This window comes from Scyliorhinus canicula, chromosome 1, assembly GCF_902713615.1.
Source record: "Scyliorhinus canicula chromosome 1, sScyCan1.1, whole genome shotgun sequence".
Classification (NCBI taxonomy): domain Eukaryota; kingdom Metazoa; phylum Chordata; class Chondrichthyes; order Carcharhiniformes; family Scyliorhinidae; genus Scyliorhinus; species Scyliorhinus canicula.
Window position 1 is genome coordinate 111426354 of NC_052146.1, and position 22377 is coordinate 111448730.

Consider the following 22377-nt stretch of genomic DNA (forward strand, 5'->3'; position numbering starts at 1 on the left):
TCCTCCTCCTCCTCCTCTCCCCACCACCCCTCCTCCTCCTCTCCCCACCACCCCTCCTCCTCCTCTCTCCTCCCCCCTCTCCCGGTTGCTGCTGCTGCTGACCTGTTTCTATTGTTCTGCCAGGAAGTCCAGGAATGGCTGCCACCAGCCTTGTAAGGTTAAGCTTATGCAAGGCCCCCCAGCTCCTGGCCACCTGCACCCCCAAGTACCTAAAGCTCCTCTCCGCCCTTTTCAATGGGAGCCTACCAATCCCCCCCTCCTGGTCCCCCGGGTGTACCACAAACAGCTCGCTCTTCCCAAAGTTGAGCTTGTACCCCCAAAAGTCCCCAAATTCCCAGAGAATCCTCATCACCTCCGGCATTCCTCCCACCGGGTCCGCCACATACAACAATAGGTCATCCGCATAGAGAGACACTCGGTGCTCCTCCCCACCCCGCACGAGCCCCCTCCAGTTCCTCGATTCCCTCAGCGCCATAGCCAGGGGTTCAATTGCCAGCGCAAAAAGTAGGGGGGACAAGGGACACCCCTGCCTCGTCCCTCGGTGTTACTGAAAATACTCCGACCTCCTCCTATTCGTGGCCACGCTCGCCATCGGGGCCTCATATAAACAGCCTCACCCAACTGACAAACCCCTCCCCAAACCCGAACCTTTCCAGCACCTCCCACAAGTACCCCCACTCAACCCTATCAAAGGCCTGCTCCACGTCCAGTGTCCCCACTATCTCCGCCTCCCCTTCTACCGCCGGCAACATTATAACATTCAAGAGCCTCCGTATGTTAGTGTTCAGCTGCCTCCTCCTCACAAACCCCGTTTGATCCTCGTGGATAACCTGCGGCACACAGTCCTCTATCCTCGTGGCTAAGATCTTTGCCAACAGCTTGGCATCCACATTCAAGAGTGAGATCGGCCTGTACGATCCACACTGCTGGGAATCCTTGTCCCACTTAAGAATTAGGGAGATCAGCGCCCGAGACATCGTCGGGAGCAAAGCCCCCCCCTCCCTTGCCTCGTTAAAGATCCTAACCAACAGGGGGCCCAACAGGTCTGCATACATCTTATAAAATTCAACCGGGAACCCATCCGGCCCCGGCGCCTTCCCCGACTGCATGTTCCCTATCCCTTTAACCAGCTCCTCCAACTCAACTGGCAGCCCCCAGCCCCTCCAGCTGTCCCTCCTCCACCCTCGGGAATCTCAGCCGATCCAAAAAGCGCCCCATCCCCCCCTCCTCCACCGGGGGTTCGGACCGATACAGTTTCTCGTAGAAGTCCCTGAAGACCCCATTAATGTCTACCCCCCTTCGCACCACATTTCCTCCCCGATCCTTAACTCCACCAATCTCCCTGGCCGCATCCCGCTTACAGAGCTGGAGTGCCAGCATCCTGCTCGCCTTCTCCCCATATTCATACACCGCACCCTGTGCCTTCCTCCACTGAGCGTCCGCCTTTCTGGTGGTCAACAAGTCAAACTCAGAAACGCCCCAAAAAAAAGGGGGAAGAAAAACAAAATGGCGGCCGGCGCAATACCCGAGGACTGGTGGAAGTGGGCGCAGGAGCAACAGGCCTCTCTCCTACGTTGTTTTGCGGAGCTGAAGGCTGAGCTGCTGGACTCCATGAATGCAACTACGACCAAGCTGCTTGGGACCCAGGCGGCACAGGAGGAGTCTATTCGGGAGTTGCAGCGGCAGACCGTTGAAAGAGAGGAGGAGGCCGTGGTCCTCGTTGGGAAAGTGGAGTTGCACGAGGCACTTCATAAAAAATGGCAGGACCGCTTGGAGGAGCTGGACGTTCGCACGAGGCGAAAGAATCTGAGGATCCTGGGCCTGGCGGAGGGGCTGGAGGGGTCGGATCTCCCGGCGTATGTGACCACGTTGTTGAGCTCGTTGATGGGAGCAGGGTCCTTCCATTTGCCCCTGGAGCTCGAGGGAGCGCACAGAGTGATGGCCAGGAGGCCCAAGGCAGATGAGCCCCCGAGGGCGGTGCTGGTGCGGTTCCACCGATTCAGTGACCGGGAGTGTGTGCTGCGCTGGGCCAAGAAAGAGAGGAGCAGTAAATGGGAGAATTCGGTAGTGAGGACCTACCAGGACTGGAGTGCGGAAGTGGCTAAGCGGCGGGCCGGGTTCAACCGGACGAAGGCGGTGCTTCAGGCTAAGCAGGTCAGGTTTGGAATGCCGCAGCCTGCGCGCCTGTGGGTGACATACAAGGACCGGCACCATTACTTCGAGTTCCCGGAGGAGGCGTGGGCCTTTGTACAGGCGGAGAAGCTGGACTTGAACTAGGGCCTGGGAACATACTTTGGCCGGCGTTGTTTCCGCTGTGGCTGTTTTGTTCCAACTGTTTCAACTTCGACATGTGTGTTATGTTTGCTGGTTTTCTTTTTGCTCTGTTTATGGGTGGGTTTGTCAGTTGGGTATGGTTGTGGGGTAGGTGGGGAGTGTTGGGGGTTTGTGTTCTATATGTTCTCTTCTGTACGGGGCTGGGGATTGAGGGGAAACTGGATTTTGGGGAACTGCGTCAGAAGGGTGGGGTGTGGCAGTGTGAAAGCGCGGGCTTTCCTCTGGTCTCCCGCGCTGCGGGGCAGGGGGGTGGAGCTTGCGATGGGGGCAGGGCCTCTACGGGTCTTTTTTCCCGCGCTGCAGTAATGCCAAGGAGGTGTGGCAAGAGGGGGATGACCCCAAGCCAGGAGGGGATAGGTTTTGGCGGGAGCTGCCGGGGTCAGCAGAAGTCAGCTGACTCACGGAAGTACCATGGAGGGTCCGTCGCGGCTAGGAGGGGTCCTAGCCTGGGGGGGGGGGATACCGGGTTGCTGCTGGAACGACTAGGAAGGAGCCGATGAGGGCCGGGGGGGAAGAGGAGAGGCGCTATCGCCATGGGGAACGGGTCGAGCGGGGTGTGCTGGCCTGGGGCGAACATCTGCCAAGCTATGGCTAGTCGGCAGGGGAGGGGGGCGGGTTGCCCTCTGATCCGGCTGATTATCTGGAACGTGAGGGGGCTGAACGGGCCGGTTAAGAGAACCAGGGTGGTCTCCCATCTAAGGGGGTTGAAGGCGGACGTGGCTATGCTCCAGGAGACCCACCTGAAGGTGGCGGACCAGGTCCGTCTGAGGAAGGGGTGGGTTGGGCAGGTTTATCATTCAGGATTGGACGCAAAGAACCGGGGGGTGGCGATTCTAGTGGGGAAGAGGGTAGGGTGGCGTTTGAGGCGGCTGAGGTGGTGTCGGACAAGGAGGGCAGATATATCATGGTGAGGGGTAGGCTGCAGGGAGAGAAGGTGGTTCTGGTGAACGTATATGCCCCGAATTGGGATGATGCCGGCTTCATGAGGCGCTTGTTGGGCCGCATCCCGGACCTGGAGGCAGGGGGCCTGATCATGGGGGGAGATTTTAACACAGTGCTGGATCCCACACTGGACCGGTCCAGTTCAAGGACGGGTAGGAGACCGGCGGCGGCCAAAGTGCTGAGGGGATACATGGACCAGATGGGAGGGGTGGATACCTGGAGGTTTGGGAGACCGAGAGCGCGGGAATATTCCTTTTTCTCTCACGTCCATAGGGTTTATTCCCGGATAGACTTTTTTGTCCTGAGCAGGGGGTTGATCCCGAGGGTGCAGGATGCCGAGTATTCGGCCATAGCGATTTCGGACCATGCCCCGCACTGGATTGATCTGGAGATGGGGGAGGCACGGGACCAACGCCCACTCTGGCGCCTGGATGTGGGGATGCTGGCGGAGGAGGAGGTGTGTAAGAGGGTTCGGAGAAGCATTGAGGGGTATCTGGATACCAATGATACGGGGGAGGTCCAGGTGGGGATGGTCTGGGAGGCTCTGAAAGCAGTGATCCGGGGGGAGCTGATCTCCATCCGGGCCCACAGGGAAAGGAGGGAGAGGGAGGAGAGGGAGAGACTGGTGGGAGAGCTTCTGGAGGTGGACAGGAGATATGCGGAGGCACCGGAGGAAGGGTTGCTGGGAGAACGGCGCAGGTTGCAGGCCAATTTTGACTTGTTGACCACCAGAAAGGCGGAGACACAGTGGAGGAGGGCGCAGGGGCGCGGTATATGAGTATGGAGAGAAGGCGAGCAGGATGTTGGCGCATCAGCTCCGTAGGCGAGATGCGGCTAGGGAAATTGGGGGAGTGAAGGATGGGGGTGGAACTGTAGTGCAGAAGGGGACAGAAGTAAACGGGGTCTTTAGGGACTTTTACGAGGGATTGTACCGGTCGGAACCTCCGAGGGGGAGAGAGGGGATGGAGAGCTTCATGAACAGGCTATGTTTCCCAAGGGTTCAAGAGAGGCTGGTTGAGGGGCTGGGGGCACCGATAGAGTTGGAGGAGCTAGTCAGGGGGATCGGGCAAATGCAGTCAGGTAAGGCCCCGGGGCCGGACGGGTTCCCGGCAGAATTTTACAAAAAATATGCGGACCTGGTGGGTCCCCTGCTGGTGCGAACTTTCAATGAGGCGTGGGAGGGGGGGGCTTTGCCCCCGACGATGTCGCGGGCACTGATCTCTTTGATCCTAAAACGGGATAAGGACCCCTTGCAGTGCGGATCATACAGGCCTATCTCACTCCTTAACGTAGACGCTAAGTTGCTGGCGAAGATCCTGGCTACCAGGATAGAGGATTGTGTGCCAGAGGTAATTCATGAAGATCAGACAGGGTTTGTCAAGGGGCGGCAGCTCAACACGAATGTGCGGAGACTGCTCAATGTTATCATGATGCCGGCAGTGGAGGGGGAGGCGGAGATAGTGGTGGCGCTGGATGCAGAGAAGGCGTTTGATAGAGTTGAGTGGGGGTACCTATGGGAGGTGCTGGAGAGGTTTGGATTTGGGGAGGGATTCATCAAATGGGTGAGGCTGCTTTACGCGGCGCCGATGGCAAGTGTAGTCACAAATGGAAGGAGATCGGAGTATTTTAGGCTTTATCGTGGGACCAGGCAGGGGTGTCCCCTGTCCCCCCTGCTCTTTGCACTGGCGATTGAACCGCTGGCCATGGCGTTGAGGGAGTCAGGGAAGTGGAGGGGTCTGGTGCGGGGGGGGGGGGGGGGGGGGGGGGGGGGAGGAGCACCGGGTATCGCTGTATGCGGACGACCTGCTGTTATATGTGGCGGACCCAGAGGGGGGAATGCCGGGGGTGATGGAACTGTTAGCGGAATTTGGGGGCTTCTCCGGGCTATAAGCTGAACTTAGGAAGAGCGAGGTATTTGTAGTGCACCCGGGAGATCAGGAGGGGGAATTGGGAGGCTCCCCTTCAGGAGGGCAGTGAAGAGTTTCAGGTACCTGGGGGTGCAGGTGGCCAGGAGTTGGGGGCTCTTCATAAGCTTAACTTCACCAGACTAGTGGAACAGATGGAGGAGGAATTTAAAAGGTGGGACATGGTGCCGCTATCGCTGGCGGGCAGAGTGCAATCCGTCAAAATGACGGTTCTCCCGAGGTTCTTGTTCCTCTTCAGTGCTTGCCCATCTTTATCCCTAGGGCCTTTTTTAAAGGGTGACCAGCAGCATCATGGGATTTGTTTGGGCGCATGGCACCCCGAGGGTGAAGAGGGTCTTCTTGGAGCAGAGTAGGGATGGGGGGGGCTGGCGTTGCCCAACCTCTCGGGGTACTACTGGGCGGCCAACGTGTCGATGGTGCGTAAGTGGGTGATGGAGGGGGAGGGGGCAGCATGTAAACGGATGGAGAGAGCGTCCTGTGGGGAAACAAGCCTGGGGGCCCTGGTAACGGCGGCGTGGCCACTCCCTCCCACGAGGTATACCACGAGTCCGGTGGTGGCGGCTACCCTCAAGATTTGGGGGCAGTGGAGGCGACATAGGGGGGAAATGGGGGGCTCGATGGAGGCTCCGTTAAGGGGGAACCATAGGTTCGTCCCGGGGAACATGGATGGGGATTTCGGGGATGGTATAGAGCGGGCATTAGACAGCTGAGGGACCTGTTTATCGACGGAAGGTTTGCGAGCCTGGGGAGTTGGAGGATAAATTTGGGCTCCCGCCGGGAAACATGTTTAGATATCTGCAGGTAAAGGCATTTGCTAGACGGCAGGTGGAGGGATTCCCTGCGCTCCCCGCGAAGGGGGTGAGTGACAGGGTGCTCTCGGGGGTCTGGGTCGGGGAGTGGAAGATATCCGATATCTACAAGCTTATGCAGGAGGTGGAAGAGGCGTCAGTAGAGGAGCTGAAAACGAAGTGGGAGGGGGAACTGGGGGAACAGATCGAAGACGGGACATGGGCTGATGCCCTGGAGAGGGTAAATTCTTCCTCCTCGTGTGCGTGGCTTAGCCTCATCCAATTCAAGGTGCTGCATAGGGCCCACATGACTGGGACGAGGATGAGTAGGTTCTTTGGGGGTGAAGATAGGTGTGCCAGGTGCTCGGGGAGTCCAGCGAACCATGCCCATATGTTCTGGGCATGCCCGGCATTGGAGGAGTTCTGGAAGGGGGTGGCGAGGACGGTGTCAAGGGTGGTGGGATCCAGGGTCAAGCCAGGATGGGGACTCGCGATCTTTGGGGTTGGGGTAGAGCCGGGAGTGCAGGAGGCGAAAGAGGCCGGTGTGCTGGCCTTTGCGTCCCTAGTAGCCCGGCGAAGGATTTTGCTACAGTGGAAGGACGCGAGCCCCCCAAGCGTGGAGACTTGGATCAATGACATGGCGGGCTTCATTAAGCTTGAGAAGGTTAAATTCGCCCTGAGAGGATCGGTACAAGGGTTCTTTAAACGGTGGCAACCTTTCCTCGACTTTCTGGCTCAACGATCGGGTACTGGGACAGTAGCAGCAGCAACCCGGGGGGGTGGGGCGGGGGGGGGAGACGTTGATTATGTTGGCTTATTTTATTTAAATTTGATTTATCTAATTTTAATTTATGGTTAAGTTCTCTTGTTTGGGGGGGGGGGGGGGAATGTGATACATGTGATGTTACGGTATGGGGGGAATTGTGGGTGTTATGGGGCTGTTAGTTGCATATTACTGCTTTTTGCTATACTTGTTGTTATATTTTCTGTAAAAAATTCCAATAAAAATTATTTTTTTTAAAAAGTCAAACTCAGCCTGAAGGCTGCGCCGCTCCCGCAACAATGCCTCCTCCGGGGCCTCCGCATATCTCCTGTCCACCTTCTCCATGTCCCCCACCAATCTCTCCCTCTCTCTCCGCTCCCTTCTCTCCCGGTACGCTCGAACCACCGCCTTCAGCGCCTCCCAGACCGTCCCCACTCGGACCTGCCCACTGTCGTTGGCCTCCAGATACCTCTCGATACATCCTCGGACCCGCCCGCCCACCTCCTCGTCCGCCAGCAGCCCCACCTCCAAGCGCCAAAGCAGGCGCAGGTCCCTCTCCTCCCCCAGCTCGAGGTCCACCCAGTGCGGGGCATGGTCAGAAATGGCTATCGCCAAGTACTCAGCGTCTACTACCCCGCAATAGGCGCCCTACTCAAAACAAAGAAGTCGATCCGGGAGTAGGCCTTGTGCACATGGGAGAAGTATGAAAATTCCCTGGCCCTTGGCCTCGCAAACCTCCATGGATCCACCCCTCCCATCTGGTCCATAAACCCACTCAGCACCTTAGCCGCCGCCGGCCTCCTACCCGTCCTGGAACTGGATCGATCCAGTGGCGGATCCAGCACCGTGTTGAAATCCCCCCTTATTATCAGGCCCCCCACCTCCATATCTGGAATCCGGCCCAACATGCGCCACATGAAACCTGCATCGTCCCAATTCGGGGCATATACATTGACCAGCACCACCACCCGCTCCCCTTGCAGCTTGCCACTCACCATCACATACCTCCCGCCACTGTCTGCCACCACATTCGACGCCTCGAACGACACCCTCTTCCCCACCAGGATCGCCACACCCCGATTTTTTGCATCCAGCCCCGAATGAAACACCTGGCCTACCCATCCCTTCCTCAATCGAAGCTGATCCGCCACCTTCAGGTGCGTCTCCTGAAGCATGGCCACATCCGCCTTCAGCCCCTTCAGGTGCGCGAACAAGCAGGCCCGTTTAACCGGCCCATTCAGTCCCCTCACATTCCAGATGATCAGCCGGATCAGGGGACCACCTACCCCCGTCGACTAGCCAACACCCTTCCGTAATCCACCACGTGACCTGGCCTGTTATTAACCTCAAGTCTCGCAGTGTGCAGCAACGGCAGGTACAAGGGCGGCAAGGCGGCGCAGTGGTTAGCACTGCTGCCTCACGGCGCAAAGGACCCGGGTTCGATGCCAGCCATGTCCGTGTGGAGTCTGCATTTTCTCCCCATGTCTGCATGAGTCACACCCACACAGCCAAAGATGTGCCGGTTAGGTGGATTGCCACACTAAATTTCCCCTTAATTGGAAAATAAATGAATTGGATATTCTACATTTTTTTTTTTAAAAACACTGCAATGAAGTTACTGTGAAAATCCTCTTAGAAACCTGCTACACTATAATGGTTAGTGATAAATATAAAAGAGAGCCAGGGGACTTCCGATGTCGGGGATGTGCTGAGCGGACGCAATGAACGGTGGCTCTTCACCTGAGGATTTGGATTCAGGCACTTTAAACTCAAAATAGCTCACTAGAATTGGGAATAAACACCCCTTTGCCCTCTTCAACAACATCAAACTAGTCATGCCAGGGGATGAAAAGTAGGAAAAGGCAACAAAAGCCTGGAGAGGCGAACCGAGGAGACGGCAAGCACGAGGGACGATGAACCCCGGCCACACCCGAAAGAGAGGGACCACCAAGCCGCGCACTGAGCTTCCCCACCCCGGCAAGCAGATGGAGGGAATTCCTTACGAAGGAACTCAAGGAATTTAAGGAGGCCATTAAAGCCGATACGAGGGGAACAGTCAAGGTGAGGGTGGCGAAGGCACTGATCACCATGCAGGCAGCCCTGGAAAAGGCAGAGAGGCAGCTGGAGACTCAGGGGGCAACAATAAGGGAGCTGGAGGAGGCCTCAAAAGGTATAGGGCGACCAGATCGCTGCACTGGAATTGAAGGTGGCAAGGTTGGTGGCTACACAAGGGACTCGATAGGGGAAAATCAAAGATCAGGAGGACCAATCGCAGCGTCAGAACCTACCCACATTGGGTCTAGCGGAGGGAACCAAGGGGAGGAACACCATAGAATATGTGGCCCAGATGCTGGGCAACCTGGTGGGGAGAGACAGCTTCCCCAAGCCACCACATAGACGGAGCCCACAGGTCACTCTGGCCAAAGCCCAGGGCTGGGGAACAGCCAAGGACCATCATTTCAAAATTACACCAGTACCATTACCGGGAAAGGATCCGGAACTGGGCCAGGCAGACAAGGTCCTGCAACCGGGAGGGACACCCGATCAGGATTTACCAGGACATTGGGGTGGACCTGACCAAACACCGGGCGAAATTCAGTACAGCCAAAGCAGCCATGTATAAAAACATGGTGAAATTCGGAATGCTGTACCCAGCCAAGCTCTGGGTCACCTTCCCGGGCAGGGAGCATTACTTCACCACACCGGCGGATGCAGATGAATTTGTTCAGAAACACGGGCTGGGAAGACAGCAGCAGAGCCAGTGATGAAGTGGACACCTGGCAGATTGGGACTGTGAAAGACGATTTGCACGAGACTGCACTGCCTCGGTTTGAATGTGAAAGATAAAGCTCAGAAAGGAGGGGCGAGAGCAGCAGGGTGCAGGAGAGGCTGAGGCCTCCCTGCTTGCATTGCCACCATACCATCCATCACCACCCTCAGCACAATTGGGCCCCAGGCTCTGAACCAGCCCCTCCTCCACTTTGGGAAACTCCAACACATCCAGGAACAACCACATCCCTTCATCCCTGGCCAGGTGCTCCGACTCGGACAGGCTTATAAAAAAGGCCTCGAACACCCCCCCTTTGGGTCCATCACCACCTTACCCTTATAATCTCTAACTCGACCAATCTCCCTCGCCACCTCTTGCTTTCTCACCTGGTGGGTCAGCATCCTTTTCCCCGTACTTATACACTGCCCCTCCGCAGCTTCCCTGCAGAAATTAGACCAAACTCCATCTGCAGTCTCTGCCTCTTCTTCAATAACCCTGCCTCTGAATATCCCCTGTCCACTCTCAAAATCTCATCCCCCGGGCAGCACGGTGGCGCAGTGGTGCCTCACAGCCTCACAGCGCCAAGGTCCCAGGTTCGATCCCAGCTCTGGGTCACTGTCCATGTGGAGTTTGCACATTCTCCCCGTGTTGGCGTGGACTTCTCCCCGACAACCCAAAGATGTGCAGGGTAGGTGGATTGGCCTCGCTAACAATTGTCCCTTAATTGGAAAAATAAATTGTGTACTCTAAATTATTATTTTTTAAATTCTGCTGCTTGCACTGCCAACTAACTGGCTGTCACCAGCAAATTTAGGTATACTGAAAGGCCCCTTTACAGATCCTTAGGCGGCATGACAACTCACATCCTGCTGATATGATTATATTCATACCAATTATCCTTACCTAAACTGTCTCATGCTCCCTAAAGAATTCCCAATCAGGGGCAGCACGGTGGCACAGTGGGTTAGCATTGCAGCTTCACAGCGCTGAGGTCCCAGGTTCGATCCTGGCTCTGGGTCACTGTCCGTGTGGAGTTTTGCACATTCTCCCCGTGTTTGCGTGGGTTCACCCCCACAACCCAAAAATGTGCAAGCTAGGTGGATTGAACATGCTAAATTGCCCCTTAATTGGAAAAATGAATTGGGTACTCTAAATTTATTTTTTAAAAAGAATTCCCAATCATAGCCAATAGGTTGTCCTTAATTCCATGATTCAATTCTTAGCTGTGATCGGCCATCAGATGCTGCACTTACCTGGTCAATCTCCTTCTGCAATTTTTCTGCCTCTTCATCAGTCAGCTCTTGATTTTTGGCTGCTTCGAATCTGGCTCAGATTTCTCCTCCTCAGTGAGCTTTGCCATTTCCAATTTATCTTTCTCTCTGCTTCCTTTTTCACCTCCTTCTCCATCTGAACCTGTATCGCTAATTTATGGTGGTGTTTGAATGTCTCAGTCACCAACTGTGGAAAATATATGACCAGAATCAGTGAAATGGGATTACACTATTAGTCCACTTCAGAGAAACTGGCAGTTCCACAGGGACATCCATATTCAAATTAATTGAGGAGAACAAGATGCAGCAGGGTCCCCATACTGATGATGGAACCCCCCCCCCCCCCCCCCCCACCCCCGTACTCACTTTGTTAGCTGCTCCCTGCTCTCCACCAGTGAAAAAGTCGGTCTTCCGCTCAGAAAACTGAAGAAGGTATCCACGAGCTGGATAGAAATTGAAGGCTTTTATTCAGACCCACTGAAGTTGACAGGTCACCAGCATCAGCTGAGGGAGGCAGCAGGGCAGAGAGATGGGTGGGTGGGTGGGGGGGGGGGGGGGGAAATCTATGGGGGAAGTGGGAAATCTCCCCTCCGGTTAGGGGCAGGTGGAGGAAATCTACCCTAGAGTTGGGGGGGATCTATGCCTGGGCCGGGTACAGGTTGGGATGGGATCTACACCCAGGCCAGGGAAAGGTAGGGTGGGGGAAGTCTACACCAGGGACTTTTGCGGGGGGGGGGGGGGGGGGGGGATGAGAGAGAGAGAGAATCTGTGCCTCGGCCGGGGATGGGGTGAGAGCGAGGCACAGGCTGGGGTGAGATCTACGCCCAGGCCAGGAAGGGGCGAGATCTACGCCCAGGCCGGGGGACAGGGATTTGAAATCTACATCCAGACCGGGGACGTGGAGGAAGGGGGGTGAAATCTACACCCGAAAATTCATGCCCAGGCCACGAGGGATGGGTGTCTGCGCCCTGGCCGTGGTGGGAGCATTTGCACCCATGCCGGGGAGGGGTGCAGTGGTGTGTCTGCGCCAATGCCAGGGAGGGGGCGTCTGCGCCCTGGCTGGGGAGGTCTGCGCCCAGGCCAGGGAGGGCCAGGGCATCAGCACCTAGGTGGGCAGCGCCTGCGCCCAAGGCCAGGGTAGATCGGGGCATCTGTGCCTGGGCAGGCAGGTCCTGGGGTGGCCTGCGCCCAGGAGAGCTGGGAGCGTCTGCGCCCGGGCTAGTGGCATCTGAGCCCGTGCCGCAGAGGGCAGGAGGCATCTATGCCAGGGCCTGACTGGGGGCATCTGCAGCCAGGGAGGACTGGGGCATCTACACCCAGGCAAGGGAGACGTAGGGGCATCTACGCCCAGGCAGGGGAGGCGTGGGGGCATCTACGCCCAGGTCCAGGAGGCATGTGGGCATCTACACAGAGGTCAGGAGGCATGTGGGCATCTACACCCGGTCAGGAGTCATGTGGGCATCTATGCCCAGGCCAGGGAGGCGTAGGGGCAATCTATGCCCAGGCCAGGGAGGCGTAGGGGCATCTATGCCCAGGCCAGGGAGGCATAGGGGCATCTATGCCCAGGCCAGGGAGGCGTAGGGGCATCTATGCCCAGGCCAGGGGGGCGTAGGGGCATCTATGCCCAGGCCAGGAGGCATGTGGGCATTTACACCTGGGCAGGGGAGGGTTTGGGAAATCTGCACCCGGGCGGAGGAGTGGGGGAATCTACACCCAGGCAGTAGAATCTAACGGATACCTGGTGAACACCCCCTTCGTGTTGCTGAGCCATGGCTAACAGAATACCATCGAAGCGATCCTCCCCGGATGAGTCCCCCATCGTGCCTGTTTCTCAATGCGGCTCCCTCAGGCTATCGCTCAACGACACGCTCCAGGCCCTGGCCACTCACCCGGAAGTAATGCGGCCCGTGGGTCAATATGTGACGGACAGCCAGATCACCCCAATCAGCGGACGTGCGTCCTCATGACATCTGACGCTAAACAACTGAGTTCGAGTTTCGAAGGCGCGGTCACCATGGAAACTGGAACATTCGGAATCGGGCCCTAGCAACGCGGGCCTCAGTCCCAGCCTGCATTGTGTGGCTGTATGTTCATCCGGAGTTGGCCGAGTAACAGCTCTTATTGGGAGGGGAGCTTCGCGAGGTAGAAGCAAAAACATACAAGACAATCTCAGCACGTCTGACAGCATCAGTGGAGACAGAAGGGAGCTAACGTTTAGACTCTGGATGACTCTTTGTCAAAGCTGGGGAAGAATATAGAGGAGCTGGAGAAAGTGCAAGGCAGGTTTCTTATTAGGAAACCAGAGCAGGTCAGAGGCTAGGAATCCTGCAGCATGCAACTCGCCTCCTGACTCCTTAAAACCTATTCAGCATTTTGTAAAGCACAAGTGATGGAATACTCGCCACTTGTCTCGATGAGGCAGTTCCAACAACACAAGCTCAACACCCTCTGGGATAAATTAGTCTCCTTGATCAGTACCCCATCTAGTACCTTAGGCATCGACTCTGCCACCAGTGAATGTGTACTGTAATGAACTCTAATTGGCCCATCCAATCACCTGTGTAGGCCTTGTGAGCAGTTTTAAGTTGAGCACTGTTTGTAGCTGCTCCTGTAATATCATTATTGTAAATAAATATTGGTGTGGTGACGGAACTCCTGCCTTCCGTGGATTACTACATGTACCATCTACAAGATGTGCACGGCAGCACAGTCGCTTCACAGCGCCAAGGACCGGGGTTCGATTCCCAGCTTAGGTCACTGTCTGGGCAGAGTCTTCACATTCACCAGTGTCTGCATGAATCCCACATGTCGCATTACATTCATCCCCCACCATCTGGCCTGGCTTGTGAAATCCTACCAACTGTCCTGGCTTGAGACAATTCACACCTCTTTAACCTGGGGTTACCCCTATCTCTGGATCTGTAAAGATTCAATTACCTGCAAATTCTCGCATTCTAAGCATGTCTGGCATCTTGAATTTGTCTATATATATGTTTCTGGAACAAACCTCTTCATTCACCTGAGGAAGGTGCAGTGCTCCGAAAGCTAGAGTTTGAAACAAACATGTTGGACTTTAACTTGGTGTTGTAAGACTTCTTACTGCGCTATCCCTGTAACCCAGTGTTTGATGTGTTAGGCAGGCTGGGTCGATGTGGACTGCGCTAAGATGCAACACAATTTTATTTAACGTCTTAACTACTGTACATGTTCAACTGTGGGTTGACACTATGCTGACTTGACTGGAGAGCTAGTATTAGCCTGACCAGACTGGCTAGCTCACAAACTCTGACTGTCTCAGTGGCTGGGTCCAGAGAGAGTGGGAAACCTAGTGCCCTCTAGCTTTATAGTGGTAGTGTCTTGTCTGGTGATTGGCTGTTCTGTTCTGTGTGCTTACTGGTCACCCTGTGTGTCAATCACTGCCTGTTGTGCACTCCATTATATACATAGATGTATATTATGACAGTGTTCTTCAAACTTTTTTTCCGGGAAACCCATTTTTACCAACCGGCCAATCTTGGTGACCCACGCCGGCCGACCTTCGCGACCCACCATTTTCTCTGACCTTGTTTGCTGCTGATAAAATGGAGGAAATGGTTTTGGGTCCCTTTGGCCCTCGTACACCGCTCCACCAATGGAACCTGTTGGATGAAGGTGAAACCTTCTGGTGTCGGAAAGTATGGAGTCTCCCATCTGTCCAAAGTTCTGCATTTTTTTTCCTGTAAAGTTTTATCAAACAAACCCCCACCCCACCCCCCCCACCCCCCGACCTTGTAAAAAAAAAATTTTTAATGACTAAAATAAATGAAAAAAATAAAAATTAAATGAATAAAAACCCTTGAACTTGTAAAACAAAAAGCTGCGACCATTTAAAAAATAGCGGTGCACTGCGCATGCGTGCCCGATCATCAGTGCGCATGCGCATAGTTTTGCGTATGTGCGCTGATGATCGTATGCGCTGAATTTTCTTTACATGTTCGCGGCCATTTTAAAGGCGCTTGCAGCCGGCATTATTAAAAGCCGGCTGATGCGCAGGGATTTGCGCGATCGGGAGCACCGCGATGGACGGCTCCGCGACCTTCCCGACACCACCCGCGACCCCGAGTTTGAAGAACACTGCCTGTAACCCCACCTAACCTGCACATCTTTGTACTCTGGGAGGAAACTGGAGCACCCAGAAGAAACCCATGCAGACATGAGGAGAATGCGCAAACTCTAGTGAGCCAGATGTTTTTTTTATTTTTTTTTATAAAAACCAAGTACCAATTCATTTTTTCCAATTAAGGGGCAATTTAGCATGGCCAATCCACCTACCCTGCACATCTTTCTGTTGTGGGGGCGAAACCCACGCAAACACAGGGAGAATGTGCAAACCTCCACATGGACAGTGATCCCAGAGCCGGATTGAACCTGGGACGTTGGCGCCGTGAGGCCACAGTGATAACCACTGCGCATCCGTGCAGCCCTTAGATGTTTTTTTCAAGACAGTCAATTCAAGAGTCATGGTTTTACTGAGACTAGTTTTCAAATTCCAATTTTCTTTTCAATTAATTGAGTTGATTTGAACTCATGTCCAAAGAGCCTGCACCTCTGGATGACCACTCCAGTGACAATCCCACTAAGCTACCATCTCCCCATGCAAAACTTGCTACAAAAGAGATTAGGTGGGGAAAACAGATTGATACATTCAAGTGGAAATTGGACAAACACATGAGAGAGAAAAATTATGATGATAAGGTTAAATGAAGAAGGGTGGAAGCAGGTTACAAAAAGCAATAAACACCAGCATAGGCCAGTTGGGCAGAAAAGCCTGCATTCTGTTCTATTAGTACATTGTGATTCTCTGTAATTCCTGAGTCAGATGGGAACATCATCTCCCTTGATCTTTTCTTCAAAAACTTTTCAAACACTGTCCCTGTCCTACTGCTGTTTTCAAATTTGGTGTGGTGTGGTCCATGCACCATAACAGATTAATTTTGACATACACTATAAATGGTGATGAGCAGTTGCAGTGGAGAAGTGTGGAAGGGAAATTAATGAGTTGCCAATTTAGAAGCATGGTGGGAAATGCTTGACTATAGCTAACACTGCTTTTTAGCGAAAATGCTGAAATATTCTGGTCTTGGCCTTATTATGAAAATACATTGTCCTCTGAAAGATAGCAAAATGTGTATTTCAGTGATCGTCGTTAGAAAACACTAAATCAGTACAACAGCTTCTCCCCGTGCCAAATATTTGCCCAAAGGAAGGGCAAAGAAACCGGGAAACCTGGAGTAAATATTCCCCTTGACGGACTCGAGGGGGGTGGGGGGGGGGGGGGGGGGGGTTCGTGAAACTCCTCGATAGCTAAGATGGAAGGAGCAGTGCTCCGAAAGCTAGTGTTTGAAACAAACATGTTGGACTTTAACCTGGTGTTGTAAGACTTCTTACTGTGCTCACCCCAGTCCAATGCCAGCATCTCCACATCATAAGATGGTAATGGCAGAGTTGCAGTCATCGGCAGTCCCGACAACAATGGATATGTTCTCGGACGCGCTGGCTAAGGAATTTAATATGCACTTTGAGAGCCAGTGGAAGTTGGTCTCAGAGAGATTATGTAAGTCGAGCTCGGTCCGGGTGGAGCTTAATAAAGAAGTTGGGAAAGTGAAAATACATGGTGAGATTCTGGAAGGTGTTGAGGCACTCACGAGGCACGATAAGCAGCTTGCGTCGTTAGATGCTGAGATCGCAGTGGTGGCTGATGAAAATAAAAGGTTGAAGGCGAAAGTCGATGACCTGGAAAATCAGTCAAGGCAGCAGAACCTGAGTTGCAGGGTTGACAGAGAGGGTGGAGGGGCCTGAATCCCACCAAATATCTCTCTCCTGCTTCCCCCACCCCCCCTCCCTGGTATGTGACAGGGCCCAATGGTTGATCAGGAAGAAATCTCGACCAAAGGAGCCACCTCGTGCGATGATCATTCCGTTCCATTGTTTTCAGGATGAGGAGACAGTCCTGCAGTGGGCTAAGGATCACCACAACACGAAATGGGAAGGAAATCTAATAAGGGTCTCTGAAGACGTGGGGCAGAGCCAGCGAGGAAATGGGTGGCCTTTAACAAGGTGAAGGCCACTCTCTACAAGAAGGGCGTTCGATTCGGAGTGGTGTACCTGGCGAAACTGTGGATCACACACAAGACTAAGGACTTTGTTTTCAAGACACTTGAGCAGGTGGAGGACTTTATTATCAAACATGGACTGGGGTCCAAGTAAATTAAAGGTGTTCTTTGCTGTTTCTTGTGAAGGTTGTGGGCTGAAGGGGGTGGTGGAGATATACTGTATATAGTTGATATTCTGTTGTTGAAGTTTGTTTTCTCTTAGTGGGGATGATGAGGGTTTTCTATGTTGTATGGTTAATGGGTCCCCTTTTTCTTTTCAGGAATAGTTGATCCTCGTGTTGGGCAATGCTGTTGTCTTTTTCATTGTTCTGGTGGGAGCTACCTTACTAGCAGTGAGGTAGGGGGAGGAGCTGCAGCTGTAAAACCAGTTCAATCTGGTTTGGCGTGCTTAGTGTCAGGGTTGGAAAAGGGGGGAGACTGCTGAAACTGTGGGCCTGGTTCCAGTTTGGGGATTTGGAGGGAAATAAGGGGGGAGGGATAAGCTGGCTGATGGTTAATCTAGAACATTCTTTGTGTTTTTCTGGGGTGGTGTTGGCTTCCATCTTGGGAGCATCGTTGATCAATGCCTATTTTCTTTTAATTTTCCAATTAAGGGGCAATTTAATGTGGCAATCCACCTACCTTGCACATTTTTGGGTTGTGGGGTGAGACCCACGCAGACACAGGGAGAATGTGCAAACTTGTCACGGACATTGACCCAGGGCCAGGTTCAAACAGGGATCATCGGTGCCGTGATGCAGCAGTGCTAACCACTGTGCCACCATGACCAATGCCTCTTAAAGATGTATTTGTTTGACCCTGACGATGGATAAGGCTGATTCTGGAAGGAAGGAGGGGATGGAAACCCCCAATTTGGCTGGTCACCTGGAACATAAGGGAATTGGGTGGGTGGTTCGGTGAAGAGATGAAGAGATTTTCCTCATCTGAAGAACTTAAACGCTGATGTGGTGATTTAGCAAAAGACCCATTTAGAGGTGAGAGATCAGACCAGACTCCGGAGGGGGCGGGCAGGGCACCTGTTCCACTTGGGCTTTGATGGCGGAGCCCAAGCTGCAGCAATTTTTATCAATAAGCAAATGCCCTATCGGCCATCAAAATTGTGGTGGATCCTAGTGGTAGACAAAAACAGAGACCCCCCCCCCCCCGGTTGCTGCTGCTGCTGACCTTTTGTTTTTACCATTCTGCCAGGAGATCTAGGAATGGTTGCCATCTCCTGAAAAACCCCTGCACTGACCCCCTTAGGGCAAATTTCACCCTCTCCAATTTAATAAACCCCGCCATATCATTGACCCAGGCCTCCACGCTTGGGGGCCTCACATCCTTCCACTGAAGAAGAATCCTCCGCCGGGCTACAAGGGACGCAAAGGCCAGAACACCGGCCTCTTTTGCCTCCTGCACTCCCGGCTCCACTGCAACCCCAAATATTGCGAGTCCCCAGCCTGGATTGATCCTGGATCCTACCACCCTCGATACCGTCCTTGCTACACCTTCCAAAACTCCCCCAGTGCTGGGCATGCCAGAACATGTGGACATGATTTGCTAGGCTCCCTGAGCACCTAATACACCTGTCCTCGGTCCCAAAAAACAGCTCATCCTTGTCCCGGTCATATGAGCCCTATGCAGTACCTTAAACTGTATGAGGCTAAGCCTCGCACACGTAGAGGAGGAGTTCACCCTTTCTAGAGCATCCGCCCACGTCCCCTCCTCAATCTCCTCACCCAGCTCCTCCTCCCATTTATCTTTCAGCTCCTCCACCAAGGCCTCGTCTACCTCCTGCATCACCTGGTACACTTCCGAGATCCTCCCCTCTCCAACCCATACCCCCGAGAGCACCCTGTCCTGGACCCCACGTGGCGGCAGCAAGGGGAACCCCGCCACCTGCCGCCTGACAAACGCCCTTACTTGCAAGTACCTAAAGGTGTTCCCCGGGGGGAGCCTGAACTTCCCTTCCAGCTCACCCAGGCTCGCAAACTTCCCGTCTATGAACAGGTCCCCCAACCTCCTGACACCTGCCCTGTGCCAACTCAGGAACCCGCCATCAATTCTCCCCGGAACAAACCGGTGGTTCCCCCGTATCGGGTCGGGGGCCCCATCGAGGCCCCCACCTCCCCCCTGTGCCGCCTCCATTGCCCCCAAATTTTGAGGGTAGCTGCCACCACCGGGCTCATGGTATACCTCGTCGGAGGGAGCGGTAGCGGCGCCGTTGCAAGCATTTCCTGGCTCGTACCTACACAGGATGCCATCTCCAGCCTCTTCCATGCCGCCCCCTCCCCGTCCATTACCCATTTAAGCACCATCGCTGCGATGGCAGCCCAATAATACCCACAGAGGGTGGGCAACGACAGCCCCCCCCCCCCCCCCCCCCCCCCCCCCCCCCCATCCCTGTCCCGCTCCAAGAACACCCGTCTCACCCTTGGAGTCCCGTGTGTCCACACAAACCCCGTAATGCTCCTGTTAACCCGCCTGAAAAAGGCCTTCGGGATAAGGATGGGGAGGCACTGGAACAGGAACAGAAACCTCGGGAGCACCGTCATCTTGACTGACTGCACCCTACCCGCCAAAGACAGCGGCAGCATGTCCCACCTCTTAAACTCCTCCTCCATTTGCTCCACCAGCCTTGTGAGGTTTAGCTTATGCAAGACCCCCAACTCCTGGCCACCTGAACCCCCAAGTACCTGAAGCTCCTCTCCACCCTTTTCAGTGGGAGCCTCCCAATCCCCCCCTCCTGGTCCCCCGGGTGTACCACAAACAGCTCGCTTTTCCCAAAGTTAAGCTTATACCTGAAAAATCTCCAAATTCCCGGAGAATCCCCATCACCACCAGCATTCCCCCCACCAGGTCCGCCACATACAACAATAGGTCATCCGCATAGAGCGACACTTGGTGTTCCTCCCCACCCCGGACCAGCCCCTCCAATCCCCCGACTCCTTCAGCGCCATAGCCAGGGGTTCAATTGCCAGCGCACTAAGTAGGCGGGACAGGGGACACCCTGCCTCGTCCCTCGGTATAGTCGAAAATACTCCGACCTCCTCTTATTCGTGGCCACACTCGCCATCGGGGCCTCATACAACAGCCTCGCCCAACTGACAAACCCCTCCCCAAACCCAAACCTTTCCAGCACCCCCATAAGTACCCCCACTCGACCCTATCAAAGGCCTTCTCCACGTCCAGTGCCACCACTATCTCCGCCTCCCCTTCTACCGCCGGCATCATTATAACATTCAAGAGCCTCTGTATATTAGTGTTCAGCTGCCTCCCCTTCACAAACCCCGTTTGATCCTCGTGGATAACCTGCGGCACACAATCTTCTATCCTCGTGGCTAAGATCTTTGCCAACAACTTGGCGTCCACATTCAGGAGTGAGATCGGCCTGTATGACCCACACTGCAGGGGATCCTTGTCTCGCTTAAGGATCAAGGAGATCAGCGCCCGAGACATCGTAAGGGGCAAAGCTCCCCCCTCCCTCGCCTCGTTGAAGGTCCTAACCAACAGGGGGCCCAGCAGGTCTGCATACGCCTTGTAAAATTCAACCGGGAACCCATCTGGCCCCGGCGCCTTCCCCGATTGCATGCTCCCTATCCCTTTAACCAGCTCCTCAAGCTCAACTGGCGCCCCCAGACCCTTCACCCGTCCCTCCTCCACCCTCGGGAATCTTAGCCGGTCCAAAAAGCGCCCCATCCCACCCTTCTCCGCCGGAGGTTCGGATCGATATAGTCTCTCATAAAAGTCCCTGAAGACCCCTCCGCACCACATTTCCTCCCCGGTCCTTAACTCCACCAATCTCCCTAGCCGCATCCCGCTTACGGAGCTGGTGTGCCAGCATCCTACTCGCCTTCTCCCCATACTCGTACACAGCACCCTGAGCCTTTCTCCATTGAGCCTCCGCCTTTCTGGTGGTCAACAAGTCGAACTCAGCATGAAGGCTGCGCCGCTGCCTCAGCAATCCCTCCTCCGGGGCCTCCGCGTACCTCCTGTCCACCCTCACATCTCCCCCACCAATCTCTCCCTTTCTCTCTGCTCCCCGCTCTCCCTGTGGGCCCGAATGGAAATCAACTCCCCCCGAACCACTGCCTTCAGCGCCTCCCAGACCGTCCCCACTCGGACCTCCCCATTATCGTTGGCCTCCAGGTGCCTCTCGATGCATCCTCGAATCCGCCCCCTCACATCCTCGTCTGCCAGCAGCCCCACCTCCAAGCGCCACAACGGGTGCTGGTCCCTCTCCTCCCCCAGCTCGAGGTCCACCCAATGCGGGGCATGGTCAGAAATGGCTATCGCCGAGTACTCAGCGTCTACTACCCCGCAATCAGCGCCCTACTCAAAACAAAGAAGTCGATCCGGGAGTAGGCCTTATGCACATGGAGAAGTATGAAAATTCCCTGGCCCTCGGCCTCGCGAACATCCAAGGATCCAACCCTCCCATCTGGTCCATAAACCTGAAGCACCTTAGCCGCCGCCGGCCTCCTACCCGTCCTGGAACTGGATCGATCCAGTGGCGGATCCAGCACCGTGTTGAAATCCCCCCCCCCCCCCCCCCCCCCCCCCCCCCCCCATTATCAGGCCCCCCACCTCCAAATCTGGAATCCGGCCCAACATGCGCCGCATGAAACCCGCATCATCCCAATTCGGGGCATATACATTGACCAGCACCACCCGCTCCCCTTGCAGCTTGCCGCTTACCATCACGTACCTCCCGCCACTGTCTGCCACCACATTCGCGCCTCAAACGACACCCTCTTCCCCACCAGGATCGCCACCCCCTGGTTTTTTGCATCCAGCCCCGAATGAAACACTTGGCCCACCCACCCCTTCCTCAACCTAACCTGATCCGCCACCTTCAGGTGCGTCTCCTGAAGCATGGCCACGTCCGCCTTCAGCCCCCTCAGGTGCGCGAACACGCGGGACCGTTTGACCGGCCCATTCAGTCCCCTCACATTCCAGATGATCAGCCGGATCGGAGGGCCACCTGCCCCCCTCCCCCGTCGACTAGCCATCACCCTTCAGCACCCGGCCACGTGCCTGCGCCCCCTGCTCAGCCCATTCCCCACAGTGACAGACCCCTATCCCGACCCCCTCTACACGCTCCAACTCCTTCTTGGCCATTCCAGCAGCAACCCGGTATCCCCACCCTCTTCCCCCCCCCCCCCCCCCCCCCCCCCCCCCCCCAACCCTCCCCATCTCCCCCCTCCCCCAAGCTAGGGCCCCCCAAGCTGCGTAACTCCGGTCATTGTACTTCCGCAAGTCAGCCGACTCCTGCCAACCCCGGCTGCTCCCGCCACCCCAATTACCCTCCCCAATGTCCCCAACCATTCCCCCAATGCCGACCCCGCCCCCTGCTTCTCCAGCGCGGGAGAGAGGCCTGCGCCCCCATCCCAAGCCCCGCCCCCTACCCAAAACACGGGAAGACAGGCACATGACCCAACAGGGCCGTGAAC

General features: G+C 55.2%; 1 protein-coding gene across 1 annotated transcript in view; it reads right to left on the minus strand.

The window, feature by feature from the left end:
• nudc (nudC nuclear distribution protein) overlaps nt 1-12702 on the minus strand; it is a 34506-nt gene extending 21804 nt beyond the window's left edge. Inside the window, 9 exon segments of the mRNA XM_038797645.1 lie at nt 103-116; nt 5410-5424; nt 7089-7131; nt 10776-10825; nt 10828-10899; nt 10902-10980; nt 11160-11209; nt 11212-11236; nt 12532-12702. Coding sequence (XP_038653573.1) covers nt 103-116; nt 5410-5424; nt 7089-7131; nt 10776-10825; nt 10828-10899; nt 10902-10980; nt 11160-11209; nt 11212-11236; nt 12532-12612 — 429 coding nt within the window. The 5' untranslated portion in view covers nt 12613-12702.
• Between the last annotated feature and the right edge of the window lie 9675 nt (nt 12703-22377).